The sequence below is a fragment of the Bubalus bubalis genome, chromosome 2, assembly GCF_019923935.1.
Source record: "Bubalus bubalis isolate 160015118507 breed Murrah chromosome 2, NDDB_SH_1, whole genome shotgun sequence".
NCBI classification, from domain to species: Eukaryota; Metazoa; Chordata; class Mammalia; order Artiodactyla; family Bovidae; genus Bubalus; species Bubalus bubalis.
In genome coordinates, this window is record NC_059158.1 from 148,142,218 (window position 1) to 148,164,286 (window position 22,069).

The following is a 22,069-nucleotide window of genomic DNA, read 5'->3' on the forward strand; positions in this document are numbered from 1 at the left end:
CTGTTTCCCTCTGTCTTGTTATATTCTCTTGTTTTACTGGAGCACATTTTCCTGGAAAAAGGCACATGGGCAAAAATTTTTTAAAGACCTAGCCTCTATGAAACTCCTTACATTTGATAAAGTGTAGAATTCTGGGTTGAAACTAATTTTTGCAGTTCTAGAGAGGTTTCTCTCTTGTCTTCTCATTTACAGTGTTGCTCTTAAATCTATTGAATTTGATACATTGTATCTTACCAGATTAGTCATTTCTCCATTCCTTCCTCCTGTGGAACCTTGTAGTAACTTCTGTCTTTGTGGGGTTTTGAAATTTCATAATATGGTTTGGTATAGACCTTGTCACTCTGTTGGGGCCTTTAAACATACAGAACATCTCTTCTAGTGAATTTTTTTATGTGTGTCTTTGGTATTTTCTTTTTTTTTTTTTGGATTCCTGTTAGTCAGATGTTGAAAATTTTAGAGCATATTTCTGCACAGATATTTTTTTCCCCTACTGTTTTCCATTTTGGCTTCTTGTCCTACTTCCTGGGGGTTTCCTTGACTCTGCTCTAATCCTTCTATTGAATATATTGTTTTGTCTACCTTATTTTTATAGAGTTGTCTTCCATCCTTTTATTCTTTTTTTCACTGATGCAATTTCTCATCTTTCTGTAGATGTTGAAGATTTTTTTAAGTTTTTATTTGCTCCTGCATTTTTATCATTCCTATCGATTCCTTCTTCCTGTTTTGATCTCTGACTTCTTGGAGGTTTCCCTCAAATATGTGATGGTCCCTCACTGTCTGTTAAGATCTAATTGGAAGCATCACTTTGCACACTCATTAACTGATAGACCTCACTGCAAGGATTTGGTGACCATACCTCTGAATTCTGAACCTGCCTTGGGTTCTGTAAGACAAATTGGTTTTGTTGTTCCCATCCCAGTAACTCTGTAGGTTCCAAGATTGTGCTTCCTCTGTTCTGCCATGTCCGTTACCACTCCTTTATCTAGTTTTTTCATCTTTCAAACATCAAAAATCATCTGCTGTTTATCCTGTCTTGGGTATAGCTTTTTTAAAAAATACTTTTAATTCTAATGAGATGATATCTCTGAAAGAAGGGGGAAAGGAAGTAGATTTGTGGTTAGTCCACTCAAAGTTGGATTTGTACTTTGAATATAAATTCTAAGTTTAAAAGTTTTAATTCAGTATAATTAATGGTACTGATTCAGACAATACTTTCTATTATACCTATAATTAGAATACTGTACATTTCTACTAAGACCTTGATTAAGAATCCTATTCAAACTACTTATCCTGCCACATTGTCCGTTAATGTGCAGTAATGTAGATGGAGTAGTTTACACTAATGCACTTCTTGTTGTTTTATTGCTAAGTCAGACATGACTCTTTTGCAACCCTATGGACTGTAGCCCACCAGGCTCGCCTGTCCATGGACTTTTCCAGGCAAGAATACTGGAGTGGGTTGCTATTTCCTTCTCCAGGGAATCTTCTGACTGAGGAATCAAACCCACATCTCCTGCATTGGCAAGTGGATTCTTTACCCACTGAGCCACCAGGGAAGCCCCACATTAATGCATAGAGTATTACAAAATTTTAAGTAAAAGTCTTAATAATTATTAATAAACACATCTAAAACTTGTGGAAAGGGGAGGCAAAAAGTGAATTTCAGCTTAATTTTTTCATGGGTTAAACTCAGAGGCAGTAGGCAGGATGGGAAGATTCACTGGGTGGGGGCAGAATTTCAACAGGTGCTTGACTTTTAATGATAAGTTTTGGGGGCAATTGTTACTTATTAGTCTTCCAGTATGATTATTTTCTAGTCTCTGCCATTAAACCTGAAGTCTACTAAGTAAGCCTTTTCCCTTCTTGTAAAGATTGTAAAAGTCCATCTGTTCTGTCCTTAGCTCTGAATGATGGTAAACACTCTTCTTCAGTGAACATTAAAGTATCAGTGGTGGGTTTTGCTGTTTGATTTTTATATTTGCATTTTATATCATTAATCTTTGTCAGTGTAGTTTATTGAGGTTTTGCGCCAGCGATGATAAGGCTTTAATCATAAAGGACAGTTACCTTAAATTTTAAAGTGAGATGAGGGGAGAGTGAGCTGTTGGCAGCTAATATATCCAGGCTTTGCTCAGAAACTTTAATTTTGCCATCCTTTAGTGAATAGTAGATGCCAAAAGTTTGAATCACTTCAGGAGTAGGCCTGGAGAAGTGTTCACTGTTTCTTGGTAGGATCTAGCCAGTAGTCTGTAGGTTGCTGTAGACTAAATGAGCCCCCCGCCCCCCTGCCATAGTCTGTAGCGCCACGTCTAATTAAACTTCTTAAATATTTCAGCACTAATATTTCCAAAGATAAACAGATATAATTCATAATAGAGAAAAAGTTTTAATAGAGAAAAATGGGATAAATATCACCCAAAGCCAAAGCTGTACCAACGAGTCTATATTTTGGTGCATTTTCTTACTATTTTTGTTCCCCTCATAGATAGATTTTATAGTCATAACTGACTTTTACTATGTGTAGTGCATCATACTCTTAATAGTAGTGACCTTTTAAAAGTTAACTTCATTTAGGATATAAGCATTTGAATAAGTGTTCAGTTTTCATGCTGTGTCTCCTTTGAGATTCTAAAATTACACATTAACCAGATAGCTTAAGGAATATATGAGTTTCAGTTTAAATCATTTCTAGCTTGAAGGAGAAATTCCTCCAAATAGTGGTACTTTTCAGGTATGTTATGTCTAGAACTTTTTGTTAATAAAGGAGTAAGTGGCCTTGCCATAAAATATCTGGAAGAAGCAAACGGTGGTTTATACACCATTTGGATAGTTCTTATTATTGGCTATTGGCACTGTTTATTTAAATGCTCTGTATTTTAAAAAAACATCGACTAGATTTTCTCCTTGTTTCACCTTTGATGTATTTGTGGAGGACACTGATAGAGTGTGACAGCATGGTGAAAACTACTTTATATTAATAGGAGGAAGGAAGGCTCATCTGAATTAGTAAACAAAAACCAACAGAACCAAGTGTTAAAATTGTTTGAGTTCTGTGGTATTAAAGAATGCTATTACTTTGAGCTACTGACAGTGACTGGGATTTGATTATTGGCCTTTACTTAAAAGAAGAGAATTGTCCTAACATAGTTTAGGCTGTTTTAGTATTTGACTATGGCTGTGTTCTTGGGCTCTTCACAAATAAATGGATACTTCTAAAGTGTTTTAAAGACAGTTTATTCTCTAGAGGGTCTCACAAAGTTCTTTGTCACCTATCCAGCACCACTGCAGATAGTTCTAATGTGTATCATTAGTATGATTTACCTTCCAGTTGTAATTGATATTAAATAATTTGTCAAAGGCTTGTTGAATCCTAATTTGTCCCAGATTCTGTGCTCAGCAACTGGAGTAGGAGGAGTAAGAATCTTCGTAACCTGGAGGAGCTTGCTTGCTTACTTAGGAGGGGGATACCAGGCAAGCAGTTGAGACCATGTAACAGGTGGTGAATTAGATGTGTAAGTGTGCAGAAAGGGAGAAGTTCAGTGGTGTGGCTGCTGGCCGAGGTATGCTGGAGGTCGATGGGGTCAAATTTGCTGGGACAAGGAGGAAGAAGAAGCCAGTGCAGGCAGAGAGCAGCGTGCGCAAGGCAGCAGAGTGCCATGATGAGCGTCAGATAGCATGTAGAGTAGAATTAATAAAACTGAAATGAGTGGGAAGTATTCTCTGAGGCTCTCACTTGTCTAATATATGGCAGTCTTACTTAAACATGAAATGAGAAGTTAAATTCTCAGAGCTGCTTTATCTGTGTCTTGGCTGTGAGAGAATCTTAAAGCTGTACCCTTTTGTCCTCCAGATAAGGAAACTGAGGCCCAGAGAGCTCTATGGCCTCCAGGTCGCAAGTGATAGAGCAGCCCTGGCATGCCCAGCCTCTGACTCAAAAACGCTTGTTTCCTCACACTGTCTCCCAAGCTAATACACTTATGATTGGCGTTCATTTACTGCAGTGGAATGCTCTCACATCGATATTACATAAAGCAGTGCGTTTTATTGTAGTAAATGAATAGAAATAGAAATCTCCGCTGCATTTCATTGCTTAAGGAAGAAACACTGAAATCTTACTATATGCTTTCTACATTATTATAAAGGCAATTTATAATAGGTGCTTGCCAGGTTCATTTATGGGTCCTGTATCAAGGGCAGCAGTTTATACCACATTTCTCAGATCTTGCCTGTGGAAGTTAGAGTACAGAGGTTTCCCATGGAGCTGCACGTGATGCAACACTCAGCAGTTCATGGAGTGTAAGGAAAATCTTAATGCTTTATCGTTTGACATTTTAACCAAGGAAAAAACACACTTTTATAGGTTTAACTTACTGTGACATTTTCTTCTATCTCCCTTCCCCTTCAGGTATCTCCAGGGCAGCTTACTAAAAAGTATAGCTCATGCTCAACCATATTTCTAGATGACAGCACAGTCAGCCAGCCTAATCTTAGAACCACAATAAAATGGTGAGTACAACTAGGTTGCCAAGGGCTGAGTGACAGACCCCCTTCTTGCTGAAACCATTCTAGCCATACGTAATTTCATTCATTTGATTTGTCCTTTTCAGTAATCAGGTTAAGAAACTGGTGTCAACTATATGTTGGTTTCAAGGACCTAAATATGAGTCTTCAGTTTCCATTTTTATCATAGAGTACATGATAGAAGGGAAAGTCAGTTAGCAAGTAAGAAATCCCAGGGAAAATGTAAATCTTATTTGATGATTTCTATTGTTAAGATAATATTGAACATAATGAGAAAGAGAGGGGTACCTTCTTATTGTATGTTTCTAGAAAAAAGTATTTCTTTATGAGTTGGGAGTGTCCTACAACAATGTATACTAGTTTGGAAGCTACCGTTAGAAGAAGGAACAGCGTGTCCCCTACTGGCACCAAAGCGAATCTGCAGTTAAATTTAATTGGACTTGGTCAGATTTATCACACCCTGCATTTTTTTCCTGCAGTATTTCTGTATGAAATTTTACTTCTCCTTTCTCTCCCTCAAAGAGGGGGAAAATATATCAAAACTGTTTCAAGGGGCATACTCTCAAGCTTAATTTCTCCATAGATGAAATTTGTTCAACTAAGATTTTAACTTAATAGACACATTTAATTTTTGTTTATATTTGTGTATCTCCAACACACTGTATCAATCAAAGCAGAGAACAATAAAAGAGATGAAGTTGCAGAAACAAGGCTGTGGTCAGGCTTATACTTAAGAAGACACGAACAGTGTTACGATGACAAAAACTATTTCTCCATTTCTGGAAGCCCCTCATAGTCCACAATTAGAGATGCACAATTCAGAACGCCCTAATGATGGGAATGTTCAAGTTTACTTAAGAGAGAGAATTAAAAACAAAACAGGATGCAGACCTCCCTGCCTCTGTTGGAGTTGTCCATGGAACATTAACTAGTGTCTCCTTAGCATATGAATGTTGACTTTCCAGAACAGTTTGGGAAATGCTACTTGAAAATATTAGTATCCTTATCATCAATTTTAGTTTTCTGTCTTAAAAATATAATTAGCTTATAAATTTAATTTCATTATTAATGTGCAAGGCTTTTTATTTTTTAGCTGTTTAAATGATCAGTAACTTCTAACTTTAATTAAAAACAACCAGTTCACAATCATAATAATGTAACTTTCTTATAATATTAGTTTTGGTCAACTTGTGTTTCAACAAAAACTGAGCCCCATTGCTCTTTAAAGTCCTGAGTTTTGGCACTTCTCTCGAAATCAGTGTTTTTATTCAGCGAAGACACTAAATCTGTGGGTTAAAAAACTACTCTCACTGTGGCTAGACTCACAACTTCTTTTCAATTCAAAAGAGCCTGATGTTCCAGTATATAATTCAGAAGTAGTTTTAAAGATGAGTAGGTTTCATGCTTTTTATTCTCAACCTAGTCTTAATATTTGGAAATACAGTAAATTTTTCTCTGATTAAGTTTTAAAAATGACCATTCAGCACATTCATTATTGGTGAAATAAAGGTTTACTGAGAAAATTAGGGCAAATTGGCTTTTAGGAATGATTTTGAAAAGTACCATGGGATTAGTTTTCAGTGGGGTAGGTGAGCCTTATTAGAATCACCTGTGCAACTTTTTCAAGATATTCATGTATATCTCTGAACACATGAATTCCACCTTTCCTCTCTGCCTCCAAGACACAGAGTCTGTGGGTCTGTCTGGCTCTCTGTCCCTCTGTCTCTTTCTCACACACACACACACACACACACACACACCCTTTTGACAAGCTGGGGAATGATGTGTGAGGCATGATTTTATAGACAAAAGTATCCTGAGAGATTCTGATCTTAACCCTAACTCACTCATTCCTAAACTTGGCTGCACGTTGCAGTCACCTGGGGAGCTTTAAATCCTGTTGCCCAGGTCGTACCTAATGGAGTTAAATCAGAGCATTTTGAAGCAGAAGCCAGGCAGTGTTTAAAGCGCCGGGTGATCCCAGTATGCAGCTGAGCTTGGGAACCACTCTCTGCTTCAAGGGTAGGAGAAAGAGAACTACTTCTGATAATTGGTGGGACCTTGAGTAAGTCAATTTTTAGCCTTGATTCCCTTATTTGTAAAATGGGTTAAGTGTCATATAAGGTTCAGTTGCCCTTTTTATCATGTAACTTTTAATTCTGTGACTTTAAAATCAATTTGAAGAAACTTTGAAGCACTATAGAAGTATCCATCTTTGATGCTAACAGTGTTACTGGCCTTTCTGCAAATGCTAAGATTCTATAGGCTAGTTACAAAATTCAGATTTGCCTTCTCTCAATTATTTTGAGTTTCATTTTAGATACTGAGAACAAAGGGAAACAAGTAACTTAACCAGAGAACCCCTTAATGGCCTAATACACAGCATCTGTGAATAACTTAGGGCTATAGTAATGTAAAAAGTATCTGAGGACTTGTATCTATTGGTTAGTTAATACTTTATTTAAAATAATTTGGAAATACCTGTCATTAATAGTGTACTGTGCTGTATTGTGCTGCCTTATTAGCAGTGCTTATTTCAGGATAACTAGGCTTATCATCAACTTTGTGACTATAAAACTTTGATATTAAATTTTCTAATAATTATGTGTGAAAGTGATTTTAAATCCATTTTATTTGGTATGGAGCACTTGTATTACTTACTTTTAGAGAAATAATGGAAAATAGACATGTTAGAGGGATACTGAACTAAATCAGCTGATATGCAGTGCCTAACAAAAAGCCGTGTGTGGCTTAAATTTAACCATGTGGATAGATGATATAACTTGTATGGGACGAAAGATTCGTGCATAGAAGGACAAATGACCGGGGAAATATATAATAACTTATAATAATCAACCCAAACATGTCTTCTAAGAGCACATCTAGCATTTTGGGTCTCCTAATTTTGCTAAAAGCCAAAGAACCTAAAACATATGGGGGATAGCACCTGTGGGTAGTGCTCTGAATTAGAGGATGTGGGGGCCACTGGGCATCTGGAAGGTCTTACCTCTCTGCCAACCCTTGTTAAATGTCTTCAGGCCTAATGTGATAAAAATCAATTATTACAATATATTTTTTTCCTCCACAGTGTGACCTTAGCAATATATTACCACATAAAGAACAGGTGAGCTCTTTTAAAACCTATCTTGTTATTCCAGCTAATTAATTTACACAGTATCAAGTTTAGTGTTAAGTAATAACTATAGACAGTATTTAGAGTAAGCTTTTACTGTTAGAGTGCTTTTATTAGAGTATGGAAGTGAGTCATTTATTTTTATTTTGGGACTCTTAATTCTTTAACCACTCTTATGTGGTTTATATGGATATTTACTGTATTTGAAATTGAAAATTAAAAAATTAAATGCATTGTATGTTAAAACAGGCTTTCCTTAGCACTACTGAAATTCTGAGCTGAATGGAGCTTTGCTGGGTGCTGTCCTGTGCGTTGTCGTGTTCACAGCACCCCTGGCCTCTACCCTCTAGGGGCCAGTAGCACATGCTGCTTCTCTCCACAGCAGGACACCAAAAACTGTCACCTGAGGGATGAGACCACCATCTGGTTGGGGATCCCAGTGTTTAACATAAGTCTTTTTTTTTTTTTTTTAATGAAAAATAACCATTTTCCACAACAAAATAGTGGAGAGAAAGGTATCTCATTAATAGGAGACAGTTGATTCTCATATCAACATTGTTTTCAGTCATTTGCTTTGAAGAAGCAATATGAAGATCCAGCCACATGCAGACATATAGTTGGGAAAAGGTGAATTTTTAAAGCCTTGAGATAATTTGGCATATTCTTTGATACTGTCCCCAAAATCCACATGTACTAGTTCATTAAATTAGTTAAGATGGAGTTCCAAGTCATTATCAGTGAACTTGAAGTAGATACTATGTTAAATTAATGCCCATTGATCTGTCCTGCATACTGAGTGGATCTGTTTATCTGTACATGATTTTATAATATTATACATTGTCATTTGCAAAGTATTGGCTCACATTTCTTTAGACAGTGTCAAAAACTCACTCTTGTTAGTATCACCACCCATCTTATCAGAAAAGTCTTTAAGTATTGAGAAATTAAGCTCACCATAAATAAAGCTCACACTAGAAGGTACACACGTTTTCCAAAAATCCTGGTATTTTTAGCTTGATGGTTTGAATTTTATCATTGGTAACAAATAGTTTAGAGTTTTCTTTGAAGTGACAGGCTCACTTTATTCATTTTTTGAAAAAATGACTGTCAGTTGGTGTTTCATGAAAAAAGTGGTTTAAATATGATGTTCTAGAGGGAAAAAAGTGACTTACCAGTAAGTTACAAGTGCTCTTCCTTAACACAGCCATATTTCAGTACATACAAGTGCTTAATGCATACTTTCCACTTAGAATATGAAAAAGAAGAGTAAAGGTTTAAGAATACTTAATTTTTACTCTTTCATCAAGGATGTTCTTAAGTGAAGCAGACTTTCTACATGCATTTGGCCAGGAATAACTGAGTTACTTCTAATTTAGTTTCATACCACTGCCTTGATTCACACTCAGAAACGAGCAATTTTACCCATTTTTGCTTTTATACAATCATAGTTAAGTGTCACACAGTGTAAAGGCAGGTGATGTCTTGTTATTCTTATAGAACACAGTTTTGACTCTTGGACTTTCAGGCTTTCTGAAGAGGGGCCAGGGGAGAATCCCAGAGGCCTATAGACCACATTTGCAGAACTGCTGTTTAAATGGGCACAGAGTAGTAGTGTGGTGGAATTTAAAATAAAAAGCCTGGTTTCTCTTAAAAGACAATTAACATTTTTAACTCAGACTATTTAAAAGAGACAAGAAATAACAATATAAATATATAGTTATAGAATTAGATTATATTAATATATAACATAATATATAATATATATATAATTTATGTTATATATTATAACATATATATTATAATAAGAATATAATATAAAGAACAAAAGAGGGGAAAAAACAAGAAAAAAGCATGAATCTCATATTTACATTCATTGAAGTTAGACTTTATTGCCCACTACTGCCACTTTATAAAATGTTCTTGTATATTCCAGTGTGAGGTTAGTGCAGTGAAAATGTATTGGTCTACTAACATTGCCTGTTAGAAGGGGTCTGTGCAGGTAAAGGCAACTCTGGCTGGTTGTAGAAAAGATTTCAAGCAACTTGGTGTGCTGAGTATAAAATAGGTCAGAAAACCTCTCTAAGGGCAGAATCTAGGAGAATATGTAAAACTGTTTGCTTTATTGAAGGTTAAGCTTCCTCTACTCCTTTCTCTACTCTTAGCAGATACTTTACTAAGCTACTAACTCCTGAATTAATTTTTAAAATATACATTCTTATTTTATAGAGATGCCAATAGATCCTTGGATATTTTTGATGAGAGATCACATCCACTCACAGTAAGTGTCACTTTTATTGAAGTTATGTTTTTCTCTTATTACAGTTGTGTTTATTTCATGCTTATTTGCTTTGAAATTAATTACTAGAAGAAAATTACTGCCTCCAGCTCGAAGCCAAGATTGTCTTCCTTTTAAGTCTTCTTCCCCCACCCCATGTTATGTCTAATCATTTTACCAAAGGCATGTTGTGTCATGGGTGTGACTGATAAGAACCGAGTTGCGCTTTGTATGACGAGTGAGCGGGTAAGTAAACACCAAGTAACAGAAAATGTAGCTTTTTAAAGGACGATTTTCCATAGCATCACATAATATAAACATTTCCTAACAAATACGTAAGACCTCTAAGGAGAACATTAAAAAAGGGTTTCAATTTTAAGCTAATTAAAATGACAGGGTTTTAAAATTCACTTCTTCAGGTGCTCAGTAGACGTGTGACTGGTGACGGCTGTGTAAGACAGCAAACTCTTAGAGCCTTCTGGTTACGGGACACTGGAAAGGTGTTTAAGTAGCATGTGGGCACACGTGTGAAGATTGCTGTCTTGAGGGTACTTTTAAGTATTTTCCTTCAGTGGATACTTACATTGTGTTTTTTCTTCTTTCAGCGAGAAAAGGTTCCAGAGGAGTACTTTAAGCATGACCCTGAACACAAATTCATTTACAGATTTGTTCGTACTCTTTTCAGTGCCGCACAGCTGACTGCCGAATGTGCAATAGTGACTTTGGTAATATATTTTTCTCTAATAGAAGCATCTCTAGACATTTTTTTCTTGTACAGATGGTATGGGCCTGTTTTCCAAATGAAAGTAGGTTCCTGAAATGATCATCAGAACTTTATTAAAGAGAAATGTATCAAAAGGAAGTAAAATGTACAGATTTGAGCTGTAGCAATCATAATGATTTAAAATGTTGCCATTGCTTTTCTCATCACAAAACAGTTGGTGTTACGGGCAGCAGGGGAGACTTATGGTTTCTCCTGCCACACCTCAGGGCACATGACACACAGTGCACACAGGTCACACTGACAGCGTGCTGGGTGGGAGGACGGAGGTGCTCACTCAACTTTCTGGTCCCCGGCAGGCGCAGATTCAGTGTGTTTCTGAGTCTCAGGCTGTGTTGCCTAGGCTGTTCTAATGTGTGTGTCTTGATTGAGTCTGACTGCCTTCAGCTCCCTGTCCTTGGACGATGATGATAACCATCTCTACTGTCCTCTGGTGCCTGCATGTGAAGGTGCCCAGGACTGGGTGTCAGTGGTGCTTGGAAAGGCTGGACTCAAGTTAGCCTGCCAAGCTCCAGCTGTGTAAGGACCTTTGTGTCATCCATACTGAATTCCTATGGTAAGATTTTATCATTTGAATAATAAATCATATTCAGCTGAGAGGTAGTTGGGATTGCCTAACTCCTCCCTATAGCAAACCTATAGGGGAAAGTCAACTGGATCATCTGGAGGGAAGGAATACGTCCACCACTGCCTGCTCCCCTCCAGGCAGAGTGTAGGAGAGGAGGCTTCTCCTTTTGCAGAGAGACCCCTCAGTGGGCACCGGGTCAGACACAGGCCTTTTCTTGGAGCTGCAAGCCACTTGCAGTGCTTAGATAGCATGTGCTTGAGAGAGGCAGGGTGGCGCTGGCACATGCAGAGCTGGGAAATGCAGGCAGGAGAGTATGGGTTGGAACAGGCGCATTTCTTTGTAGACAAGCCCGATGGACCTGTGAAACAGCAGAGTGACAGTGTCTAGCAATCATTTGACTATACGGGATTGGAGCCTGAAGCTGAGCGAGAGGCAGGGAATTACGTATAGTTGTTCAAATGCAGAGAAAGTACGTTAAATAAAAATTGAGGAGAAGATAGATCTGTGGGGACTATCAGCACTTACGGACACATCCCCAGAGGAGTGGCCAGAGTGGTAGGAAACCCAGGAGAGAATCAGAAGAGGTGCCAGGAGAGATTGAAGGAGGAGAGCGTGATGCACATGCTGAGTGCTGCCAAGGAGTTCCTCAGGGCATAAATATGCACCAAATACCTACCTGTGTCACGGTTCTAAGTGCTGGGGATAGAGGAGAGTTCTTTATGAAGTAAGTGTAGCAGACATAAACAAAGGATGTTTGTTTGGTTTTTTTTTTGTATTATTTTAAGTTTTTATTGAAGTATGGTTGATTTACAGTGTTGTGTTAGTATCAGGTGTACAGCAGAGTATAAGACTTTAAATGAGTATTTTTAAAAAGATGACTTATTTCAAGTAGTAGTGAAAGCTAGAAAGAGAAAGCAAGGTAAAGGGATTAAGAGATTAGAGAGGCTTCCCTGGTAGCTCAGACTGTAAACAATCTGCCTGCAGTGCAGGAGACCCAGGTTCCTGGTTTGGGATCCCTGGTTTGGGAAGATCCCCTGGAGAAGGGAGTGGCAACCCACTGCAATATTCTTGCCTGGAGAATTCCCCATGGACAGAGGAGCCAGACGGGTCCATGGGGTCACTCAGTCAGACACGACTGACCGACTTAACGCATGCATGCTAGAAAGACCAGGAAGAGCTTCTTTACAGAGCTGAGATCTGAACCAGGACCTGGCTGGACTGAGGAAGATGAGGGGCACTGATCCCACAGGCAGAGGGGCAGAGCACAAGGCACTGAGACAGGATCAGCAAGATGGCCACTGTGATCAGAGTAGGGAGTGAGGGAAAGAGCACAGGTGATGAGCTCACAGAAGGACGATGGCATGTCACACAGGGCCTCGTAACTTGCAGGCCACAGAAGTTATCTGTTTGATGGGAAAGCCCTGGCAGATACTGAGCAGGCCCGTGAAGTGCACTTAATCTAAAGGCTCTCCTGGTGGCTCTGGGGAGAACAGACTGGTTGGCAGTCAGTGGAAGCAGAGAAGTTAGGAGGCAATGGCAGTGATACAAGTCAGAAGTGATGGACAGAAGAGCAGAGCCATCGGGTGACCAGTGAAAGCAGAGATAAGAATTCCAAAAAGATTGGAGTGAGATAACTCAAGTGGAGGTTTTTGGTCCCAGCAGCCAGGCGTGTGGCAGTGTCTTCAGCTCTGAGGGCAGGCCTGGGGAGTGGGGCGTTGTGATGAAGAGCTCTGGTGGTTTGTTAGGAAGGCAGCAGTGACTCTGCCTGAGTAGTTTCGGTGGAGCAGTTGTGGCCAGGGGCAGACTAAAGTGGGATGAGGAGAGGATGGGTCATGAGGAGCCAGCCTCAGGACATTTCCTGAGGGAAGTGTTCTAAGGGGTGGTGAGGGATGGGCTGAGAATATGTAAGAGAACATTGGAGAAATGCTCTGACAGAGAGGGGGTTGTTCAATAAGAGATGAATTGTGGGAACAGTGTTCTGCAGAAATGAGAGATGGGACTGACTGACTTCATAGAAGAGTTAGCTTCAGGAAAAAGAAAGAGATGTCACTTCCACTGAGACGGGAGGGCAAGTAGTATAAATGAGACCAAGTTTGCCTTTAGTAAAAGTAAGAGGAAACTGAGGGATTGCCCCTAAGGTTGAACTGCCTCTATTAGTGCCATAAAGTAGAGAGGTGGACTCTGTAGGGAGATTCGTTCTTAGTACTGGCATGCTGAGTTCTCTGGGGAACAGGGGCAGAATTTCACTAAGAGTATATAATCTCAGTAACTTTGAAACAGTTGAGTTTGGAGAGCTTTGGCAGATTTGAGCTGTCAGTCTGATAACATACTCTGATAAAAACTGGACATTTTTCTTTTTGTCAAATGGCATATATTCTCTTCTTCAGAGGTAACACCATCACCAACAACTGTCTTTAAACTTTACTCAGCTGTTAACTTGGTCCGGTTCTTTATAGAATAGCCATTTGACACATATAAAAGAAGCCATGAAGTCATCCCACAAACTACCTGGCAGATTTAGAGGAGCCCCAGGGATTCAGACACTGACAGCTCTTAACCACCTCAGAACCAAACAAATTGACTAAGTTGCAGAATATGTAAGACGAATTATGAAATAATGGAGATGTGAAAAATGGGGGATATGAAAAAAAGGCTCTTTGTATGCATGAGTCTTCCTTAAAAAGGCACTAAATGTGGTAATGTAAAGCTGCTTTGTACTGCCTGTCCTGCTGTGCCACACAGCAGCCACTGGGAGGCTCTCTTGACCACCAGTTATCATCTTCAAGTTTATCCTCTGAAGAGAAGATAAAGAACTGCTCAGTCTTACCAGAGTTTTACATACTCAAGCTTTATGTAAAATTGCCACGTACCCACCACCAGTATGGTAGGTACATTGCACACAGTAGGCGCTCAAGCATTTACTGAACGGTTGAATTGATGCTGGGCTGTATGTTCTGCCTTTTGCAAGTGGGAAAGTAATAACACAATGCCTGTCTTTAGAATGCCCTTTGCTGAGAGGTCCTTTCATTCCTGCGACCAAAATTGGGTTGGAAATTCACATGGGCAGAGTAGAAATACCAGACTAACAGAAATACCTGCCTTACAACTGTGACCTGGCCTTTGGCCTTGGCTGGCCGAGCAAAAGTCTCTGTAGAACCAAAGAATAAAAGACATGTTAAAAACAGATGAAATCTATCATTCCTAATAATTCTTATCACAGCCCTTAAACTGAACTAAAATCAAAGATCAGTCCTCTACTTTTGCAGGTTTACTTAGAAAGGCTTTTAACTTATGCTGAGATCGACATTTGCCCCACTAACTGGAAAAGAATTGTTTTGGGAGCCATTCTTCTTGCCTCCAAGGTTTGGGACGATCAGGCTGTTTGGAATGTGGACTACTGCCAGATCCTCAAGGACATTACAGTTGAGGACATGTGAGTTTGTAAGGTTACGGTGAACTGTCTAACCATTTTCCAATACCTCATTTGCTCCCATAAAGTTTACATCTTAAGAAATGTTACATTTTAAGAAAGGTTACATTGTGCAGAGAGCTGAATTAGGTATAAATATAAAATTAGACTCCTATCTAGCTGTTGTATAACCATTTGTATTTCCCATCGTTAATTAGTTAAATCTTGGTATGTTGTTGTAATATTCTGCTTGATAAATTGAAATTACTTTTCTGATGGTTTTTGCCAAACATTTTACAAGCTCACTACCAGAACAACATGATGCAGTAGATAATTTCACAATCGTTCTTAAAGCTGTCTACCGGTCCAGTCCGTTTTTAAGAGGCACATGTCTGGCCTTGGAAGTTAAATGGTCACTGCTGAGGTCTTAGCACCTCCAGACTACTGAGAGGTTATAACTTCAACTTGAGTCACACACTGTACGTTTGTTTTTGCAGGTCTTTTCTTCTTTTGTAATCTGAGGTTGTATCTAAGGTTCTATTGTTATAGAAACCATGATGTACAGATAACCACACAGAGAGGTTTCAGATCTCTGTGTTCTGTCTCCTCCGCTTTTAGGAGTGTTCCCCATGTTTAGAAATAGAGGTCTGCTGAGTTAGGAAACTCCTTTGTTCAGGTAGCCCAGGAAGTGTCACTGGGGCCTCACCCGGGGCACTCAGCGACCACAGCAGCACTTGATGGGGCCTCGAGTTAACTTGGGGGGTTCCTCACAGATGGCATGCTCACATGGGCATGAAACATCAGGCTTCCAGTCTGGCTGAGGGGAAGGCCCCGAGGGTGGGAGGCAGCAGGAACCAGAGAGGTATTTGCAGCAGATTCTAGAAGTGCTCACTTGACAGCAAAAATGTCCTTGTGGGTGGCATTTAGGAAAACGTAAAGGTGTACCTCTTTATTATAGTGAACAGCAGAGGACGATCAAGGTCGTGGCAGGCAGTGGCAAGAGTTTGTTTTTGCTACCTTTGCCCCTGACTCTCAATTCAGAATTACCAAAGCGCATATTTACAACTGAAGCAAAGAAGCTTGTGACTAAGAGAAGGGACCAGTGATTGTTGGTAGCTGTCAAAGTGACTTTTGGTGAAAATGTCCACTTTGGTGGTAAAAAGTGTCATGGTGATGTTGCTGGTAGCCACTGTAGTGTTATGGCAGATAATTGGAGATGAGTACAAGTACTTTTGGAAGTTGTAGAAATGAGTGACATTGAGCACCACTATCATCCATCTCTAAACTGGTTCCTTGAAGGAAGGAAAATGTGTAATCATAAACACCAGGCCTGCCATGATGGCAGCTGAAATTTTCTCAGAACATACAACTAAGCTGACAGGGGCTCTAGGTCCAATTAGAGCATCCGAGAACATGCAGGGAAGTGTGTGGGTGTTCACAGATGTGAGCCCAGTAGCACTGATGGCAGTGTCTAGCCACAGGAAGAAGCTAATTGTAAACAGCACTTTGCTGTGTAAAACAGAATCACCAGGAGCTGTGTTCGTAATAGGCTGCTTTTGTTTATGATCTTTGGAAACTGGAAAGCATTACAACCAAGTGCTCAAGTCACATTTGTCTCATCCCCCTGCTGTTTGTAATGGTCTCATTTTGAGTCTAAATTGAAAAATTGGCATCTATCAGCTTTTCCTTAAAAGTTTTCTAACATCCATGTATCTTGTTTGAATATATTTCCCTTCAAAAGAATAAGTTAAACTGAGCAGCTGCTGTTCAGAAAATTTGCTGCGCCTATAAATGGCATGCTCTTCAGTCATCTAGTCATTTAAAAAACAACCAAAAAAAAAAAAACGCAGAAGATGCGTATTCTGTAGGCCTAATGCTTTTTTCTTCAGTAAGTAAAGCTCTGTTAATAGACATGTTAATCCTATGAAGTACTGTATTTCCACACAATTAAAATGTATTAGTGGAAGAGAATATAAAAGGGATAGTGAAGTGCATTTATTCCTGTAGTAAATTAAGTCCTGATTAGCTGATTATCAAAACATTATCTGATTTACATTTCTATAGACTTATGGCCATATGAACAGGAAATTAATTTTGGAGGTAGGTTCAGTTAGGTTTAAAGTTAAACAAATGAGAAACCTCATTTCTGCTCACACTGTGCTCTCCACACAGGAGAACATCAAGCATTTGATGACTTATCCAATGGATAAAATATTAACACTTTAAAACCAGGAAACAAATATATTGAAAAATAAGTCACTCTCATTTGTCTGGGTATTTGTCATTTTTATATAATTAACTCTTTAAAGTGATTGCTGTGAAAGTGGTAAGACTTACTCTGATTTTCTTTACTTAAACATTAGACAAGCAAATGACTGTGTATGGTCCCATAGCAAAGACCTGCCCCCAGCACCCTACTTTCCCACTTCATTGAATTCGCCCCCTGCGTGCGTATGCACCTTCTGTCCTAGCTAGGGGCGGATGGAGCACAGGGGAAACTGCTCCATCAAAGGTCATATGCTCGAGTGCATTTAGTCTAGCCCAGACATCTACCCTTAATCCTGCTGCCTCCCATAGCTTAAAAAGTGTATCCCATCCTGTCCCAGGAACACCTTCTCATCCTACTGGGGTTAAGAGGAACAGAAACTTGCATTCTGCCCTTTGCCACAGTCCCCTGTATGGGCAGGGGGAGGGGATGCCCTTTGCCATCGAGTGTAGCTGATTTATTTATTTATCTGAGATGAAGCCCTGTTGCCTCGAGTCTTCTCCCCTCAGGGATAATAGCAGGGGCTCTCCATGGCGCCATTTGTTGCCGTGGTGATGTGCTTACTGCTTTTGTTGGCGTGTCTCTACTTCAATAAGCCCCTTCCTGTTATCGGCCCGGTGAAAATGTCTGCAAGTTCTCCAGAGCTAATAAACAGCATACATCATTCCTTTCATCTGAAGACTATAGCGGGGCCCTGTGAGTGAGCATGGAGCATGAATGCACGGCTGCACTAATGGAACTCTGAAGAATGAGCCCCCGAGTCAGCAGCACGGGTGCATAAGAGGGCCGTAACCTCTCCCCCCGTCCCAAACTCAAAGTGCCAGGACGCAGAAAGAACCACAAATAGCCGTACCTTGTTGGAACATTAGTGTATTAATCCAGCTGGGCAGCCATTATTTGTTTAAAAACAGTATTTCGAGCTGTTGTAGTGGCTCAGAATGGGGTTTCTGAAGATAGCCCGGTTGACTGAAATTGTCCTATGTTGGTTTTGTCTTGTCCTCCTCCCCCAGGAATGAGATGGAAAGGCACTTTCTGGAGCTCCTTCAGTTTAATATTAATGTTCCCGCCAGTGTTTATGCCAAATACTACTTTGACCTTCGCTCCTTAGCAGATGACAACAACCTGAATTTTCTATTTGCTCCTCTTAGCAAAGAAAGAGCACAGAACCTAGAGGTAAGACTGTGGAATCACTCACTGGGTTTTCTGTCAGCCACCAAAGCCAACATCTGTGGCTAACTTACACTAAGCAGTGACTAGGAAAATGAAAAGCTGTTAAATTAACAGTTTGAAGAACCCGTTGGCATCTTATTCCCTGTGTCTTTTATGGGTTAGGGATCTCACATTATTTAAAAAAAAAAAAAAAGTACAGATATTCTCTCTTCTGGAACCATAATTCAGAATATTTTAAATCAGATTTAATCTGTTCTTAATGGTTTTCCATTTGAACTTCCACACTTACTGGAGAAGGAAATGGCAACCCACTGCAGTATTCTTGCCTGGAGAATCCCATGGACGGAGAAGCCTGGTGGGCTACAGTCCATGGGGTCACAAAGAGTCTGACATGATTGAGCAACTTAACTTTCATTTACATATAACCATACAGGCATAATTTCTTTATAATTGTATCCCTAAATCATATGTACATTGATAATCTACTTACCACTCTTAACTGTCTTAGCTTGCAGTGTGTGTCCCGTGAGTTTATTAGACCAGAAGCATCGGTTGCTAACCTGCGAGACCTGTACTTGGAAATTACAATGTGGGTTCAGAAACAGGATGTAGAAAGTACATGGGTTTTTAATGGAAATGGTAACATACATGGGATGAAGTAATTTGTAGTGGTGATTTGAAGAGTAATTTGAAGTAGCTTGTGATTTTTGGTGGGTATACAGCAAAATTTACAACTGAAATGAATACATATAAAACTGACACTTTTCTGGTACCTTGGCACTTTGGAATAAGACGTTTTTCCATGGTAATTTACATGCATGTGAGCACCTGGTAGTGCTTCATCATTAGACCTTTCTTGCCTTCAACACACACCTACCTCATTAAAATTTTCTTAGAGTGTGTAGTAAATAATGAAGACTGAATAGAAGTTGAGTAGCTGGGTAAAGACTGATTTTGCTCAGGTGTGTTCATTATGTTTAAGGATCTAGTATGTAGGTAACATCATATTGCTGTTAGACGGGGCCTATTTTGGGAACCCAGTTTTTAAATAAGCTCCCCCCTGCCCCAGCAATCTCATCATAGCCCTTCAAGGATATTACCTTAGGGAATCAGCAGTGTAGATACGAGCTATCCAAAGTAGCAGTAACTGTGAACCTAAATGAATGCAGATGTGTGGCTTATCAATGATGCTTTCTTAAGGTTGGAACTTTTTTTTCCCCTAAATATACCTATGTTCTATCTGATTGACTTTCTTAGGCCATCTCCAGATTGTGTGAAGACAAATACAAAGACTTGTGCAGAGTTGCTGTGAGAAGGTCTTTCAGCGCTGAGAATTTCATTGGTATTCAGCGCTCCAACGCCATCCTCTCATAAACAGAGAGAGGTGAGGGGTTGTAACACCATGAACCCCTCGTAACAAGGACTGGAGAAATACCACCTCTCCTGCTCAGAAACCAGCAGTTAGTATTTTCACCTAACAGAAAGACACTGAATTCAAGAGACTCATGGACAGCAAGGATTATGGTCATAGGAAAAAACTGGACTTGTCAATGCAACACACTCTTCTGTCCTTTTTAATGTAAACAGAGTTACAAAAACCACTCCAAAGCGAAAAGCTCCCAACCCACCCACAGATATTTGCTTACTATGTAGGCCAATAACTGTGAGCTATGTGAGGTTTTTTTTAATTAATAGTTTAAATTTTTAGACTTTAAAGACACTAACTATATAACTTACTTTTTCCTATTTTTCTCGCCCATATTGCTGCATATTCCTTTAGAATCAATGCAGTATTACTATTCGAACATGGGACTCCTAACAACTCATAAAGCCACTTAGGAACAGACTGTTGTAGCATTGTTAGGTTTTGAAGGATTCTTCCTCCCTACTATTTCATTGAAGCTGCTAGTCATTTTTGGCAATCAGTTTAAACCAAAAAGCTGCTGAATAACACTTGTCATTCAGATTTTTTGCAAACACTACTTATTAGCATATTAGCATGTTTGGGATCATAAGCAGAGAAAGTATGTTGTTACCTACTTCTGTTGGGTCCATGCTGCGTGTCTTGTTAACTCTAATGGTGCTTCTCATTTTCTGATGATTTTCCTCTTTGTTAAATACTTGTATTAAAGGATATTTTCATAATTCCAGCCAACCTGTTAGTCCAGGAATAAGCAGATAGTGAAATAGAAGGTGTCCCAAAAGTCTTGGTGCAATTTTAAGCTTTAATACAGTGTGCTTGGACATTCCAGGACACTGCCGCAGAAGTATAAATGCTATAGACACAAAGCATCACTTGAAAGTTTACTTGAATTTCTTCTAAACTAATTTAATTTTGTAAATCTTAGATGTTAAGCTTTTAATTTTAATTTTTTGTTTCAGCCCCTCTTGAAGATGGCAAACAATGGGCTGAAACAAAAAATTAAAATTAAGAGCTTAATGTTTAAAATTTACAAAAATTAATGAATTTAGAAGAAATTCAAGTAAACTCTCAGGTGATGTTTTGTAAGTTTGTAGCATTTATACTTCTACAAGTATCAGAGCTTCAAATTGCACACAGACTTCAGGAGGATATCTGTGTCTTTATAGACCTGGCGCCTCTTTTTAAAATAGTCCTTTGGGTGGGCTGTTTATCTGCTTGAGCACCGAAGTTTCTTTTTTCTAGATTTGGTAAAGGAATTATGAACAACAGCATTAATTCTCCTGTAATAAATTGAAAGGAATTGGACCCTAATAGTACTCTTGCCTGGAAAATCCCATGGACGGAGGAGCCTCGTAGGCTGCAGTCCATGGGGTCGCTACGAGTCGGACACAACTGAGCAACTTCACTTTCACTTTTCACTTTCATGCATTGGAGAAGGAAATGGCAATCCACTCCAGTGTTCTTGCCTGGAGAATCCCAGGGATGGGGGAGACTGGTGGGCTGCCGTCTCTGGGGTCACACAGAGTCAGACACGACTGAAGTGACGCAGCAGCAGCAGCGATAGGAAAGTAAGTGATATGAAACAGCTTTTCTATCCTGTGTGTTGACCTGGCTGTAGGTGTGTTCTGTTATTTGAGGAAAGATAAATCTTAGGAACCCTTACCTCAGGCCTTTTACAACACAGGGTACCACTTAGCCACCAGGAAGCCCATTAAAAGACAGGGAGGTCCAGTAATCAGTCTTTTAGGAAATTGGTAATGATGTCACCTAAACTTGAAACATTAAAAAAAGTGTTCTCAACTACGTAAAATATTTCTCCCCCTACCTTCTCAAATGTAATCCTAGGAATTTTGCCTGTCAACAAAGCATTTCTGGGCCAGAAATACTTTCTCTCTTTATAGCAAGGCTTCACATTATATTGAGTGCCACAGGTTCCATCATTTTTAAAGGACACAGACATAAATGATAAATAATGGATATAAAAATATTACAATCTACCACCTCAAAAAATATTGTTTATGGAGCTTGGAGATTCAAGTATTGATTGCAGTTTTATTTTGAAAAGAATGCTACAACTTATGTGGTTTTTCTTCCTCATGTTTATATTAAAAGAAAAGCTAATAAACTCTATTTTAATTAAAATACATGGCTGCTGTGTAACTTCTCACTGTTCACATAACATTATGGTTCTGCCTAGCTCAAATGTTTTCCATCAGCTCTGATAGTCAGGCCTTAAAGCATTTTCCAACTGACCATTCAAAAGTTGTTTTGACCGTTGCCTTTAGTTAAGAGGTAGGCATTTATTTCTTTGGCTTATGTTCTTTTCAACCAGAAGATAATTTAGTACACTTAAAATCACTGGCCGTAGAGCTCCGTGGCATAGTGCACTAGATGGCACTTTGGAATTGTGTGTTATTGTACCAAAAGGAAAAAGCACTTTGCAAGATAAAAGGTAAAACACAGAAAGAAAGGAATTAAAGAAATACTGTTGAATCAGAACATGAGTTATTTGAGGATATAAAG

At 39.1% G+C, this 22,069-nt stretch overlaps 1 protein-coding gene across 3 annotated transcripts in view; it reads left to right on the plus strand.

The window, feature by feature from the left end:
• CCNYL1 (cyclin Y like 1) overlaps positions 1 to 20,872 on the plus strand; it is a 35,595-nt gene extending 14,723 nt beyond the window's left edge. Inside the window, exons 4-10 of one of the 3 annotated variants that reach the window (XM_006051326.4) lie at positions 4,406 to 4,506; positions 7,610 to 7,645; positions 9,881 to 9,932; positions 10,535 to 10,654; positions 14,545 to 14,711; positions 17,964 to 18,126; positions 19,381 to 20,872. In XM_006051326.4, the coding sequence (XP_006051388.1) occupies positions 4,406 to 4,506; positions 7,610 to 7,645; positions 9,881 to 9,932; positions 10,535 to 10,654; positions 14,545 to 14,711; positions 17,964 to 18,126; positions 19,381 to 19,497 (756 nt within the window). In that variant the 3' untranslated portion in view covers positions 19,498 to 20,872. Of the gene's footprint in view, positions 1 to 4,405; positions 4,507 to 4,555; positions 6,587 to 7,609; positions 7,646 to 9,880; positions 9,933 to 10,534; positions 10,655 to 14,544; positions 14,712 to 17,963; positions 18,127 to 19,380 lie in introns of those variants that run through there. The other 2 variants (XM_044937698.2, XM_006051327.4) reach the window with 2 other exon arrangements.
• Positions 20,873 to 22,069: the final 1,197 nt, after the last annotated feature.